Raw genomic sequence first — 16,534 nt, 5'->3', positions numbered from 1 at the left:
TTTGCTCCATCTGTGATTAGCAGCTTGTCTATTGAAATGTACACTGAAAGCCTGGTGTGGGTAGAGTCAGCTCGCTCAGCACTGCTACATGCAAAATCTAAAATCTTTCACTTTGTCAGAATGGCTGCAGCCACTCTGTCAATCTAAGTGATACATCATTGAACTAAGGGCCTCCTTGCCTACATGTGCTGCTCTCAGATGAGGTAGCAAAAACATGCTGACAGATTGCCTTTAAGAGGTAAAAAAAAGCTACTATAATACCATCCCATCCTCTTAGAGAATAAAAAAAAGGAAAAAGGTGTGCTGCACATATCTTTGGAGGGGAAAAATTCTATAAAAACTGTACATGAGGATCCTAGAGCAGTGGAGAAATACTGGTAATTAGCAAATAAGTCAGATAACACATGTCATACAGTTATACTGTATATAGCATTTTATTTATTCTGCAACAAACCCTCTACAGAAATAAATGTTCAACGAATTTACAAAAATAAAAGCAGACATTTGTTCAAGATTCTTTATATACTCTGCATCATTTTCCTCTTATTTCATCCTCAGTTTTTTCATAAACGTCAACCTATGATTTACATATTTTCAAGCTGGATTAGCGTATGTTTATGCATTAGCCAAAGATAGATTTCTGAAGTTTTGCTGTAAGTGTCCGCCTTGGTTTCTCACAAAGGGGTTTTCTTAATTCTAACGTTTCAAATTTCTATTACGTCAAAATATAAAATCAACTTTTCATTTGTTGCTGAGGAAGCACTGTTACACTATCTGCTTAGCAAACTTGGGAGTTGAAAGTGAGAAACATTAGTTAAAGAATCCAATGCATTTTGGTATTATTGTATTACAAAATATTGTAATTGACGTTTTTATGCATGTTAACAATTAGTATTTTGTAAATATTACAAATTGTGTTGCTTCCTAACTAAAAAAAAGGTTAGACTACAGCAATGTGAGAATCTGCACATAAGGTCAGCTATGGCAGCAAATTTGAAAAGAATTGTACTAACGTATTATAAAAAAGAATCTTTCAGAACAATTCACCCCCACTTGTTTATATGGTTATTTTGTTCTCTGAAAGACAAAGTCATCTATATACCTTCACTGACGCAATGTGTTGCTCACTGTAAAATTGCGGTTTTATTTCATATGCAAAAATTAAGGATAAAAAAAAGAATCCGGTTCAATGTTGCGCTAGAAACCACATGAATCCATGGATGTGTATTAAAAATATTTTCTTTATTTCTGCAGGTCAACGCGTTTCAAAGACATATCAGTCTTCTTCATCAGGACACAAGAAACAATCGTTTGTTTCTTTTGTCCTGATGAAGACGGATATGTCTTTGAAATGAATTGACCTGCAGAAATAAAGAAAAGGTTTTTAATACACATCCATGGATTCATGTGGTTTCTAGCGCAGCATTGAACCGGATTCTTTTTTTTTATCCTTAATGTTCACCATTTTTTTCAGGGCTGCTGCTGACCACTTTTGATATATGTGCATCAAGGAGTTTTGCCTGTCACAACTTCAGCAGGTGAGTGTGCCTTAGCACCTTATTTGTAAAGTCTCATACCTGGTAAGACCCTATGTGCGCTTTTTCCACAGACAAATAAAATTTCATATGCAAGTGAGGCTTAAGTGTTGTGGGCATGTGAAAGCACTTACCAAGCCTCTGCCTCCCCGACTTTGCCTTATGGACAAGCTCACTGATTGTATAGTCAAGCCACTAAGCTGTCAGTCAGGCATACGACGTTGGGCCTTGGCAGGGAATAGAGTCATGGAGGCAGAGACTTGGTAAATTCTTTAACATGCCAAAAGCGCTTAGAGGTTGGTTACTTTTTATTGATGGTCTATCCTTAGGATAGGCCATCAGTATCTGATCAATTGTGTAGTCAAGCCACTGAGCTGTCAGGCACATAAAGGTGAGCCTGGGCAGGGAATAGAGTCATGGAGGCAAAGACTTGGTAAATACTCTGACACTCCAAAAGCACTTAAAAGAGGTTGGTCACATTTTATTGATGACACATCCTTAGGATAGGCCATCAGTATATGATCGTTGGTGGTGAGACACCCGGCTGTTACCGGCGTCGGTTGCAAGTTCTCAGATGCTGCCGAAGCACAGCAGCTCCATCAAACCTATAGTGGCCGCTGCTGGGTACTGCAGATCTATCCCTATTAATCTGAATAGGGATGAACCTGCATCATGCCATGGGCACGATGAAAATGACAAAACTGCTGCATTCTGGTGGCATCTGAGAACTTCTGGGCAGTGCCGGTAACAGTGGATTGTTGGGGGTGCCAGGTGTAGCATTTCCACAAGTCAGATATTGATGGCATATTTCAAGGATGGGGCATATATATTAGTGGTCAACCACCCTCTTAAAGCTTTTTTTGCAGCCTTTATTTTGACTCTGAGAGCAACAGATTATAGGGTATGGATGATTATCTTTCAGAGAGCATAGTGACCATATAAATTGTTTGAAATGGCGGCTGGATAGATCGATCGTTCCAATTTCTTTTCAGTATATTGTATTGAAAGAAAGAAAAAAAAACCAAAGACAACAAATCCGTTGTTCTAACTGAACAACCTTGGGTTGGTATTTGTTATTTTAGTCCAGCCAAAAAAAAAAAAAAAAGAAGTACATTCAATTTGTCTCTGTAACACCTACGCCTCAGTGTATGTGCAATTAAAGAGAATAAATCCCAAGGTTCACCTATAATGACCGTCCGCTATACTCCCATTACTGTCTCGCATTTTGTCTCAGGGGCCAAGTGACTTAAAGCTAGCTGCCCCCGATCAGTGAATTTGTGATGTTACGATAAAACTGTGTGAGCTAATATAACTTAAGGCCATGTGTATAGAATATTAATATGACTGGTGAGACAAGAAGTGACATCTACAAGAACATTCTTTTTTTTTTTCCCCAACTGTGATCCGTGAAGAATAAATAGTTCTGACCGATGGAAGAATTTTCCTTTGGTCAGAACATATACGGTTTATTGTTATGACTGCATAATCACAGCATTTAGTCAGCTCTTGGGCAAGGCCTACATGTGAAGCAACACATTAAGTGGGACCTGTCTTGCGCTTTATGGTCACAAAACCAATTTTTATAGTGTGGGATAAGGTAATAACATACAAACTTACATATAATTTCCAGGCCATAAATAGGTTTTTTCATTGCGAAGAAAATAAACTTTGTAGAATTAAACGATTAAATCGAGGGTGTTCGCTCTTGACTGATGTCTGTAGATCATTGTCAGCAGCAGTGATCAAATGTCAATCAAGGTAGTAATTCTAAGCCTAGAATAATGCAGAGCATATGTGATAGGACCACCCTCGTTTGCGCTCAACTTATACAAGTTTAAAAACATTCAAATCAAAATTACCGAAAATAAAGAAAAAAATTAAAGTGGGTTAACTTTGGGGAACATCCATTTTAATATTGATCAAATTATGATAGAGATATAGAGATCTGATGTGACCAGAACACGCAGTTATCCACTATATCTGAGGAAAAATTAATTTTAATTGCAGAAAAATATTTTTTTTACTGTAAACATTGTTTGAATCGTTAAATGACTAGTTGCATTCAGTTGAAAGCAGTTTTAATCATTTTGGAATAAAATTCTCAAAGATTTGCAAACGATCTTTTGAGACGGGATATTGAGCCAAGAATCTACTCGTATTGCCAGAATTGGTTTCATATATTTCTTATTTTTTCTTCATGTAGATCAACACTACAAGATACCGGGAGGTCTCTTCTTGTCTACTCAAGTAATATGTGGCACTCAATAGGTGACTTTGTTCTATTTATTTTAACTATCCAGAAATTAAACAGGCACAAACGTTTAGGTCAGGGGACCTTCATCACTATGCAGACATGTTTAATTACCACTGGCATCAGGATGATTGAGCGCTGTGTGCAGACCGCGGCATTCACTGCAGTGCTCATTACGACAGCTCCATCATCTTGATGCCACTGGGTAATTAAACATGTCTGTACACTGATTAAGGTCGCCTTACCGAAACATTTGTACTTGTTTAACTTCTGGATAATTAAAATGAATAAAACAAAACTACCTATTAAGTGACAAGTATTACTTGATACAACATATGGGTCCTGAACCTACTTGCGCAAGACCCAGCCAGAAGTGCCGTGCTATCCCTATCTTCTTGTCTACTGATGCCAATCCTCAACGTAACCTTATGTTAATACAGTGAGCTGGGTTTTGAATATTACTGATACAGGCGTTTTTCAGATTTCACAAAACCCCTCATCTTCGGCTGCAGTTAAGTCATTGTTTGAGCAACCCTGATATATTAACACTGCAGCCAATCACAAAACTCCTTGGCTTGTGCCGTTAAAACGGGTAGAGCCGGTGAGCTCAGGAATTGGCTGCAGTGTTGTCAACACGATGTCAGCGCTGCAGCCAAAAATAGACACTGGGCGCAACAATAGACTCAGCGCTGGCTTGGGATGGTGAGCTGGAAGGAGAGAGGGGTTCACCAAAAGCATAAAACCCCTTTAATATAATAATCTGTTGTTTATATGTCGAATATACTTGGAAATCCAAATGATCATTGGATTAAAATTGTGAATCACTATGCCTGTACATATATATTCTATAGTGGGTACTATGCCTGTACATATATATTCTATAGTGGGTGTCTGTAAGTGAGCGCTTAACCTGCTCCATTGCAAAAGTTCACAACTTATTAAATTTAACACAGAAATAGAGGTTCAGTTGAGCCATTATAACACTCAGAGAAAAGAAGAAAGACAAGAAAGAAAGCAATAAAGGTTAATGGTCACAAAAAAAAAAAAAAAAAAAAAGATAAAAACAGGACATTGTTTCTATGAGAAAAGCCAAAATGTCTTCAGGGGAAGAGGTTATTTAACTTTGGTAAAAATTAACCCATACCAACAGAGCAAAGCAAAAGAAATTGTTATAATAGCAGAATGCTACTTATATTAACACAGAAGAAAGAGAAAAGTGTTCCACTGAATAATGGTTTTATCTACCTCTACTTCAGTTTATATTAGGAGTGTACCATTTCAAAAGAGATGTAAAAAGTTAAAACATTCATTATATAAGTATATGTACACTACCTATGTCCCTTTGCAAAGAAAAAAAAAATAATTATTATAACCTTTGTATCTCAAAATAAAAGGAATTTCACCCCCCAAAGCGCATGTAGCCCTTTCAGACAGTACAGCGATTTTTTTTTTTACATGGCCGGTCTGTTCCTCCATTACTGAGAAATCAGTTTGAATTGATCAGACTATAGCCTGAAGAGCCATTTGTAGCCTGTCACTCCATCTCTATTATGCTTCTGCTTGACTGACAGCCTCTATGCTGTGTGACGTCAGAGGAACAGTCAAGCCGGAGGAGAAGCCATTGGGTAATAAAGGAATAGAGCTGGAGTGACGGAGGCTTCAGATCTACAAATAGCACTTTAACCTCATATCATATGAGTCATATGCTACAGCTGATTTCTCAGTAATGGACTGACTATGTAAAGGTATTGCTGATATGCATCTATTGAGTAGTGAAACCCTACTGATAGATTCCTTTTTAAAAAGGAATCTATCTCAAATGGAAAAATATAAATCTAGAACAAATGGTTAGGCTCAAATGGATGGTATTCTGAAAATAAAACACTTAAAAAATATACTTAAGAAGTATCTCATGAACATGTCCACAATAATAGTCACTCAAGGCTTAAAAAGCTTTAAGAACATATGATGCAAGATCCTCCATCATATACAATACAGCACAGACTGCAACAACCACACAATTTTACATGTATGATTTTAAATATACAGCCTAACCTTGTACGTAAGTATGCAGAATATCATTCAAATAGATACAATGCAGATACAGGAGATGATACTTAGAATAGGCAAGCCAACATGGTAATATACAGCCTAACCTTGCACGTAAGAATGCAGAATATCATTCAAATAGATACAATGCAGACACAAAATACTAGGAAAGCCAAAGTCATAGTAATTCACTTTTGTTTGAAGCTTTTTTTGGTCCTAAGTGCTAATACACAAAATGTACCTAACATAACATATGTATTTATATCAATATATACAAAATGATAGAACCGTGCCAGCGCTGAACCTTTTACTAAAGCAGTGGACACTGGAGAACTTCTGCAACTGAAACCATTCAGCCAGGAAGGCGTCTACGAGTGATAGACTGCAAACCCGTATATGATGCTACCTATGCAAATACTCTATAGCTAACAATATATAGCAGAATTAAGGAAACACAGAGCGATAACCGCTACATGGAGAATATGTAACTGGCTTTCACTGCTTAACATTAATCACAAACTTCCAAATACTCCATCACACAAAACTATAAATATGGGAGGTAGAATGCTGTGAGATCGTGCGGTCAATTCTAGGTGATGTCAGAAAACAACTTGCTACTTCTAGCGGAATTAAAGCTAAAAGCGTGAGGTTCTTATTTACCAATCATGTTATTAGAATGTAGACTAATCATTTCTGCGTTTTTGTACATATAAAATAAATATACCTGAACTATGGGTTTGTAAAAAAATAACATAAAAAGGACTGATAACAGCAGCCTGTCAGCATGATCGCCAAGAGTCCAACAGCAGATAGCCGGAACTCTGTTTTGGGTTAATAATGTACATTTACATTGAATTAATAAGCAGAAGCCTCCTAAGGGGAGTTAGTATATGAGGAGTATCTGTAAGTGCTAAAGTATTAGAGTTCATCGTTAGTAAGAGATATAAAATTGTCCTTGCAACCAAAACAATCAAGAAGAAAAACTATAAACTTACAAGTTTAAAACACTCAAACGTCAGAAGGCTCCTTCCTATAGTAAATACATTTCATTCAAACTAAATAACATTTGTATCTGAAAACCAGTGCATAGAGGCAAAAAAACAATTGCTCAAACTAGTAAGCGGATCACAACACTATTGTAATTTACAATATTAAGAGCTAAATTACCAGTGTTTACACACACATCCTAATCTCAATAAAGTGCTCATGTCAAATACTCGCAATTCTCATATACATTTTACCCTGTGTTCATCGTTTGCATATTTTGGTATTTGTATCAATAAAGGGGAATTTCATGGTTAAGAATAGGAGCCTATTAGACTGAACACATGTGGAAAGTTTTTGGCCAAATTATTTAGGGAATTAAAAAAAAACAACCCCAAAATCACGTATTGTAGGCAAAGAGGTTCCGATTCCAAATATGCATCACTTAGATTACTGGCTGCAGCCATTCTGACAGAAACAAAGATTTTGCATGTAGCAGAGCCCATACAGCTGCCCCCGCCCACACAAGGCTTTCAGTGCACGTTTCCATTAGACAGAAGCTGCTAATCATAGACGGGACAGAGTTGGACCTGAGCTCACAGGCTGCTGAGTATGACTAATGATAAATCTAGGAATATTAACCCAGCATTGCAGGTAAACACCACATTTTGTGATAAGAGATGCAAGGCTGAATTCTATGTTTTAACTCTTACAGCATACTGTCTTCAGATTACATTGAAAACCCTATTGACAGTCCCTTTTTAAGGATATTTTTTGCATTGACCGAGTTGAGCAGGAGGTACTTATCCAGAGCTGGAGCATTTGTACATAGCAGCTCTTCACATTTGCTCACAGAGAGTCACTTTGAAGTTACAACACAAAGTCCATTTGCCCTAACAGGGCATATTGACAGGAATGATGTTCTGAGACTAGCCTTTTACAGGTAAATCTAGGACTAGGTTTTTGCTACTCTGAGAACAACATAATGTAGGAGCAGAAACCTTGATTCCAGTGATGTGTCGTTTACTTTACTGGGTGCTGCAGTTTTGATTAAAAACTTTTATCTGCTGCAGATCTAGCAGTTCTCTGAATGCTAAGCTCTTTATAGCCATGCCTCCAACACTGATTGGCAGCTTTCTGTATACACTGTGCATAAGCAGAAACCTGCCAATCAGTGTCGTTGGCGGCATCTGACTACCTGGCAGCAGGTTCTCTAGTAATAAATTGCCATTTTAACAGTAGGAGCTTTATAAACAAATTACAGCAATCAGCCCAATAAATGACATCACTGGAATCAGGGTCACTATATTATTCTCAGATTAGGTGGCAAAACCTGGTTAAAGTTAATCAGTCTAATAGGCCCAATATTATTAAAGGTGAAATTCCACTTAACCTGCGGTCAAATTAAACATTTCTTATATTAATGTGACAATTTCATTCTTAAGGATACAACGAAATTAAAGCACACGTTGTAACGTTTTTTCTTTTTCTAAGAGACCTGACATATAAAATTATTAGTAAACCATTGGAGCAAAGCAGCAACTGTTTAACTATACATGGATGTATCCTAAATAGGGAATGGGACGCAGTGTATTCTGATTATTTTGATAAAGTAGCTTCATGATTCTTATTTCCATAAATGTATCACTGCTGTTCAGTCATAAATACCCATTAATGTATTTATACACACTTTGTACCATCAGACAGTGATGGACTAGTAGTCGGTGCAGGAGGTGCATGCATCAGGAAGTACAACGTGTAGCAAATCTGGATTTATGGTCAGTTACTGAGGAGCAGGAATACGTAAGAGTGCCATGCACAAACCATTAGGTAGACGCTTGTGGCACAAATATGCAAGACTGTAAAAACCAGGAACTTTTACACATCTGCAAATATTACAGTAGGTTTTAAATGCAGACGGACTGAAGAAGTAGAATACTGAGTGTAAGTGCAGTCATTTCTGTTCACTACTCGTAAAGTGCTGTAAAGATACAAAGATTATGCCTGATGTACTAACATGATGTATTTCCATCTCTAAAATGTTGTGTACTCATTGCCATCTGCATAGCGTTCAAGCAAATTGCTCTAACACATGGGTATGCGCATGTCAGCCATGATATTTGTAGATAATGCTGTTCCATTGATATTTGACCTATCCAATTTTTACAACTGCCCCTATTCCCTCTAAGACCCATAAGTGAAGTCTACCTTTTCCATCCATGCAGGAAGAGCACAGCTTCATACTCCCGAATTAGAACAAAACACAAGCTACACACTGTCGAAACAGCAACCATTTACAATGCCCACACGAGACCGCATCTGTATACTGCTGTGTCCTATCAGAACATCACCATGGGACACGCTCGTACAAAAAGGACCGCTTGACACAACGTTTGAGTTACGGGAGACAATTTAGAGAAGGTTAGTGACATTTCTGTGGAGCTGGCAAAAAAAATATAAATTGTAATTCACACTCTTCTTACAACAGGATGATTGTTCTGCACTGTTAGACAGGCCTTTTACAGAGGAATCTCTTCTATGTGTACAGTCATTTTCAGTCTATAAACTTCATTTCAAAATGAGGAAGAGGAATAAGTGATGATTACAGCAACTAGCATTCCCCACTGCGGTCCCGGAAAAAGCCTTCTGCGGACCGGGCTTCACGGAAAGTCACCGTGATGGAATTTGAGGTGATGTCTGTAACGGTAATCTCGCTGGGCAAAGGAAGGGCAGGAAGCCACGGAGGGGCAGCAGTGGAGTTTGTGTCATCTGTAGAGACATAACGAAATAATTATTATGAGGTCACTGCAGGGATCTCTATATAATACTCAATCCAATAACCACAGATGCATGATTATTACCAGATCAGATTATTGAACATTTAATCATTAGTGATGGGCAAATATCAACTATTCGTGTTCGGATTATTCGTAACAAATCTCAAAGTACTATTCTCGTATTCACCACGAATAATGCAAGTCAATGGGGAGTCACAGCATTTTTCGTGTCATGACAAATACTGGAATTATACTCCGTATTCGGTAGGCATTAACCAAACACAAGTAGTTACTATTTGCCCATTACTATCAATATATATATATATATAAGAAATATCTTCATACAGCCACAGGAGGATTATGATATACCAACTATAACTGTTGTATACAAGCATAGGCAATGATGAATATATTATTGTATTACTTATCCTTCCACTGCACTTCAAGGTCCATTGATGCCCATATATCAGTGGTATAAGCAATGGAGGACAGTAGTTAATGTCTCACTAGCACTCAAGACTGAGATACTCACGTGGACAATACTTGGTTCAGTCCTTCTGTGCATATACAGATAGAGGGTCTGAGCAGAAAAGGACCGAGACAGGGAAAACATTACATGATAACCCAAGTGAGCGCCACCATCTTGAGAGCCATGGACACAATGACTGGCACCATTCAGTGCCCCCCGTTTGAAAAGACAATGGGTGAACACATACCACAGCTATATTGACTGTCTATGGGCCTAACTGAAATAACTTAGCAGGATGCGTGGCTATAACCATATGTCCCATGAACAATGAAAGGACCTGATGTGAGTGTGTGTGTCAATTGCTCCTTTTAAATAGGCAATTCCAGAGCCCAATCATAGGATCAGTGGTAACCCCAGCGGTCATGCCCTCAGAGACCAGAATCCTCTTTATAAAGATGGTGTGAATCAATTTCCCAGTCCATCAGCCATGTGAGTTATCACTGGCCATCAAACAGAAGCCCTGAAAACATCCTCCCACATCCTGGAATCCGTTGCCATTCTGATTAGCCACTTTGGTGCGACATGACGTGTGTGACTCCCTAACCATGATGCTGCGCCAAGCCAGCTAATCAAAAGAGGATCTGGAGATGCCGAGAGGAAGGAGCCGGGTCTCCGTAGCCATAGCTTACAGACGCAGCCGATTGACTGTGTCCTGCCAAGCTGAATGGCACCAACTTTTCTCATTAGCTATTCTGTTGATATATGCAAGTTGTTACGAGGAGCCAAACACTTATAAAATATGAAAATTAGAAAAAAAACAAACCCCTATGTTTTCGTACTTATTAGGTGGCTCAGTAAAACAATTTAGTGTAGGTATTTAGTAGAGATGAGTGGATCACTTTGCGCAACCCTGGTCCACAGTGCAGTTGAGTGTTGTCTAGCCATGCACAGGAGCTTTAAGAGTGTCTCGAGCTTCTGGGTTTCCCGATGCAGCATGTGATTTTCCAGTCTGGCATGCAATCTGTGGGGCGCACAAATGACATCTTGCCAGCCCGGGATCCTGGAGGGTAAGGAGAACACTGACCTGCACTGTAAACTGGGTTTGCCCAAATCAATCCGATAGTCTATAGTATTTGCTGCAATATAACAAAAAGAATAGGTGACGTATCCCACCCTTAATATCAGCTTCATGCATAGTTTTGTCCTCGTGTGTTTCTTCCTCTGCTGGCTTCTCTTCTTGCCATTCGGGGATGCTACGAGCTTCTTCCTTTTCATCCTCCTTGGCAAAGAAATCTGGCCGACGACTCAGTGGCTCATAGGTTGATACGCGTAGAAACTTCTTGCGTGACAGGCACAAAAACTTTCTCCCTTTACGCTGCTTGCTGAGGGGGAACTGGAGTGACTTGGCTTTTTCTGGCACTGAGGAAGCTGCTGTGGGTTTGGAGCCGAGACCGCTACTAAATCTCCGAGACAAGGAAAAGCAGAGATTTCTCTCTTTGGACTTGTGTGCGCTGCGTAGGTCCATACCATAAAGCCTCTGCAGAGAAATGTAAACAAAATATAAAATATTCCATCCTTATTGTAGTCTCTTCCACATTCACACTGTAGCTTAAAGGGGAACCTGTCAGGCGATTTATGCTGCCCAAACCACGGGCAGTCTGAGTTGCAGTCTGTATTACTGCAGTCTATATTAAACTCCATCGTTTAAGAGAAGAAGGGAATTTTGTTTACTTACCGTAAATTCCTTTTCTTCTAGCTCTAATTGGGAGACCCAGACAATTGGGTGTATAGGCTATGCCTCCGGAGGCCGCACAAAGTATTACACTTAAAAGTGTTAAGCCCCTCCCCTTCTGCCTATACACCCCCCGTGCTCCCACGGGCTCCTCAGTTTTGGTGCAAAAGCAAGAAGGAGGAAAAAGAATTATAAACTGGTTAAAAGTAACTTCAATCCGAAGGAATATCGGAGAACTGAAACCATTCAACATGAACAACATGTGTACACAAAAAAACAGGGGCGGGCGCTGGGTCTCCCAATTAGAGCTAGAAGAAAAGGAATTTACGGTAAGTAAACAAAATTCCCTTCTTTGTCGCTCTATTGGGAGACCCAGACAATTGGGACGTCCAAAAGCAGTCCCTGGGTGGGTAAAATAATACCTCATAATAGAGCCGTAAAACGGCCTCTTCCTACAGGTGGGCAACCGCCGCCTGAAGGACTCGTCTACCTAGGCTGGCATCCGCCGAAGCATAGGTATGCACCTGATAGTGCTTCGTGAAAGTGTGCAGGCTCGACCAGGTAGCCGCCTGACACACCTGCTGAGCCGTAGCCTGGTGCCTCAAAGCCCAGGGCGCGCCCACGGCTCTGGTAGAATGGGCCTTCAGCCCTGAGGGAACCGGAAGCCCAGCCGAACGGTAAGCTTCGATAATTGGCTCCTTGATCCACCGAGCCAGGGTTGATTTGGGAGCCTGTGACCCTTTACGCTGGCCAGCGACAAGGACAAAGAGTGCATCCGAGCGGCGCAGGGGCGCCGTACGAGAAATGTAGAGTCTGAGTGCTCTCACCCAATCTAACAAGTGCCAATCCTTTTCACATTGGTGAACTGGATGAGGATAAAAAGAAGGTAAGGAGATATCCTGATTAAGATGAAAGGAGGATACCACCTTAGGGAGAAAATCCGGAACCGGACGTAGAACCACCTTGTCCTGGTGAAACACCAGGAAAGGGGCTTTGCACGACAATGCTGCTAGCTCAGACACTCTCCGAAGAGAAGTGACTGCTACTAGAAAAACCACTTTCTGCGAAAGTCGTGAGAGGGAAATATCTCTCATTGGCTCGAATGGTGGTTTCTGAAGAACCATCAGAACCCTGTTTAGATCCCAGGGTTCTAACGGCCGCTTGTAAGGAGGAACGATGTGACAAACCCCCTGCAGGAACGTGCGTACCTGTGGAAGCCTGGCTAGGCGCTTCTGGAAAAACACAGAGAGCGCTGAGACTTGTCCCTTAAGGGAGCCGAGCGACAAACCCTTTTCCAGTCCAGATTGAAGGAAGGACAGAAAAGTGGTCAAGTCAAAAGGCCAGGGAGAAAAACCCTGAGCAGAGCACCACGACAGGAAAATTTTCCACGTCCTGTGGTAGATCTTGGCGGACGTTGGTTTCCTAGCCTGTCTCATAGTGGCAATGACGTCTTGAGATAACCCTGAAGACGCTAGGGTCCAGGACTCAATAGCCACACAGTCAGGTTGAGGGCCGCAGAATTCAGATGGAAAAAACGGCCCTCGAGATAGCAAGTCTGTTCGGTCTGGTAGTGTTCACGGTTGGCCGACCGTGAGATGCCACAGATCCTGGTACCACGACCTCCTTGGCCAGCCTGGAGCGACGAGGATGGCGTGGCGGCAGTCGGTCCTGATCTTGCGTAACACTCTGGGCAACAGTGCCAGCGGAGGAAACACATAAGGGAGCTGAAACTGCGACCATCCTGAACTAAGGCGTCTGCCGCCAGAGCTCTGGGATCTTGAGACCGTGCCATGAACATTGGAACCTTGTTGTTGTGCCGGGACGCCATGAGGTCGACGTCCGGCACCCCCCAGCCGCAACGGATCTCCTGAAACACGTCCGTGTGAAGGGACCATTCCCCTGCGTCCATGCCCTGGCAACTGAGATAATCTGCTTCCCAGTTTTCCACGCCTGGGATGTGAACTGCGGATATGGTGGATGCCGTGGCTTCCACCCACATCAAAATCCGCCGGACTTCCTGGAAGGCTTGCCGGCTGCGTGTGCCGCCTTGGTAGTTGATGTATGCCACCGCTGTGGAATTGTCCGACTGAATTCGGATCTGCTTGCCCTCCAGTCACTGCTGGAACGCTTTCTGGGCAAGATACACTGCCCGTATTTCCAGAACGTTGATCTGAAGCGAGGACTCTTGCTGGGTCCACGTACCCTGAGCCCTGTGGTGGGGAAAAAACCGCTCCCCACCCTGACAGACTCGCGTCCGTCGTGACTACTTCCCAGGATGGGGGTAGGAAGGATTTCCCTTTTGATAACGAAGTGGGAAGAAGCCACCACCGAAGGGAAGCTTTGGTCGCCTGAGAGAGGGAGACGGTCCTGTCGAGGGACGTCGGCTTCCTGTCCCATTTGCGTAGGATGTCCCATTGAAGGGGACGCAGGTGAAACTGCGCGAAAGGGACTGCCTCCATTGCTGCCACCATCTTCCCCAGGAAGTGCATGAGGCGCCTCAAGGGGTGTGACTGGGCTTGAAGGAGAGATTGTACCCCTTTCTGTAGTGACTGCTGCTTGATCAGCGGAAGCTTCACTATCGCTGAGAGGGTATGAAACTCCATGCCAAGATATGTCAGCGATTGGGCCGGTGTCAGATTTGACTTTGGAAAATTGATGATCCACCCGAAACCCTGGAGAGTCTCCAGGGTAGCGTCGAGGCTGCGTTGGCATGCCTCTTGAGAGGGTGCCTTGATCAGCAGATCGTCCAAATACGGAATCACCGAGTGACCCTGCGAGTGTAGGAGCGCTACTACAGTAGCCATCACCTTGGTAAAAACCCGTGGGGCTGTTGACAGGCCGAACGGCAGTGCCACAAATTGCAGGTGTTCGTTTCCTATGGCGAAGCGCAAGAAGCGCTGGTGCTCTGGAGCAATCGGTACGTGGAGATAAGCATCTTTGATATCGATCGATGCAAGGAAATCTCCTTGGGACATTGAGGCGATGACGGAGCGGAGGGATTCCATCCTGAACCGTCGGGTTTTTACGTGTTTGTTGAGCAGTTTCAGGTCCAGGACCGGGCGGAAAGACCCGTCCTTCTTTGGGACCACAAACAAGTTGGAGTAAAAACCGTGGCTCTGTTGCTGAAGAGGAACAGGGACCACCACTCCTTCCGCCTTCAGAGTGCCCAGCGCCTGCAGAAGAGCCTCGGCTCGCTCGGGAGGCGGGGATGACCTGAAGAATCGAGTCGGGGGACGAGAGGTGAACTCTATCTTGTAACCGTGAGACAGAATGTCTCTCACCCAGCGGTCTTTTATTTGTGGCAGCCAGGTGTCGCAAAAGCGGGAGAGCCTGCCACCGACCGAGGATGCTACTAGAGGAGGTCGAAAGTCATGAGGAAGCCGCTTTGTTAGCGGCGCCTCCGGTGGTCTTTTTAGGACGTGACTTAGACCGCCATGCATCAGAGTTCCTTTGTTCCTTCTGAGACCCTTTGGACGAGGAGAATTGGGACCTGCCCGCGCCCCGAAAGCACCGAAACCTCGACTGCCCTCTCCTCTGTTGGGGTATGTTCTGTTTGGGCTGGGGTAAGGATGTATCCTTTCCCTTGGATTGTTTGATGATTTCATCCAGACGCTCGCCAAACAGCCTGTCGCCAGAAATTGGCAAACTGGTTAAGCGCTTTTTGGAAGCAGAATCTGCCTTCCATTCCCGTAGCCACAAGGCCCTGCGGAGTACCACCGAATTGGCGGCCGCAACCGCCGTACGGCTCGCAGAGTCCAGGACAGCATTAATAGCGTAAGACGCAATTGCCGAGGTCTGGGTGGTAATGGATGCCACTTGTGGCGCAGCCGCTTCAATTTGCGCCTGACCTGCTGAGATAGCTTGTAGCGCCCATACGGCTGCGAATGCTGGGGCAAAAGAAGCTCCGATAGCTTCATAGATGGATTTCAACCAGAGCTCCATCTGCCTGTCAGTGGCATCTTTGAGCGAGGCCCCATCTTCCACTGCAAGTATGGATCTAGCCGCCAGTCTGGAGATTGGAGGATCCACTTTGGGACACTGAGTCCAACCTTTAACCACGTCAGGGGGAAAAGGATAACGTGTATCCTTAAGGCGCTTAGAAAAACGCTTATCTGGACAAGCATGGTGATTCTGGACTGCCTCTCTGAAATCAGAGTGGTCTACAAACATACTCGGTGTACGCTTGGGGAATCTGAAACGGAATTTCTCCTGACACTGACTCCTCCGCCGGAGGAGCTGAGGGAGAGATATCCAGCATTTGATTGATGGACGCAATAAGATCGTTCACTATGGCGTCCCCGTCTGGAGTATTAAGATTGAGAGCGCCCTAAGGATCAGAATCCTGATCAGCTGTCTCCGCATCATCAACCAGAGATTCCCCCCGCTGAGACCCTGAACAATATGATGTCGAGGGAAATTCTAAGCGAGCCCGCTTATTCGGTCTGGGGCTGGGGTGTAAGTCATAACCCTCAGCCTGGGATGTATGAGATACCCCGGGAGGACATTGTTGGACCAACTGAGGGGGGTCAGGGGACAATGATTCAACAGAGTCCCTTTGCTGAGATACCGGCCTGGACTGCAAGGCTTCTAGTATCTTAGCCATAGTCTCAGAGAGTTTTGCAAACTCAGTCCCCGTCACCTGGACAGTGTCAACAGGTGGCTCCCCCTGGGCCACCCTTAGCAGAGGCTCCGGCTGAGTAAGTGCCACAGGGGCCGAGCATTGCACACAATGAGGGT

At 43.0% G+C, this 16,534-nt stretch overlaps 1 protein-coding gene across 1 annotated transcript in view; it reads right to left on the bottom strand.

The window, feature by feature from the left end:
• Window positions 1-410: 410 nt before the first annotated feature.
• CBX7 (chromobox 7) overlaps window positions 411-16,534 on the bottom strand; it is a 28,143-nt gene continuing 12,019 nt past the window's right edge. The window contains exons 5-6 of the mRNA XM_075321855.1: window positions 11,239-11,602; window positions 411-9,588 (exon numbers count right to left, since the gene is read on the bottom strand). Of these exons, the coding sequence (XP_075177970.1) occupies window positions 9,431-9,588; window positions 11,239-11,602 (522 nt within the window). The 3' untranslated portion in view covers window positions 411-9,430. The remainder of the gene's footprint in view (window positions 9,589-11,238; window positions 11,603-16,534) is intronic.

This window comes from Anomaloglossus baeobatrachus, chromosome 8 (assembly GCF_048569485.1).
Source record: "Anomaloglossus baeobatrachus isolate aAnoBae1 chromosome 8, aAnoBae1.hap1, whole genome shotgun sequence".
Taxonomy (NCBI): domain Eukaryota; kingdom Metazoa; phylum Chordata; class Amphibia; order Anura; family Aromobatidae; genus Anomaloglossus; species Anomaloglossus baeobatrachus.
Note: the sequence above shows the minus strand (reverse complement) of the source record. Positions and strands in the feature narration are given on the sequence as shown.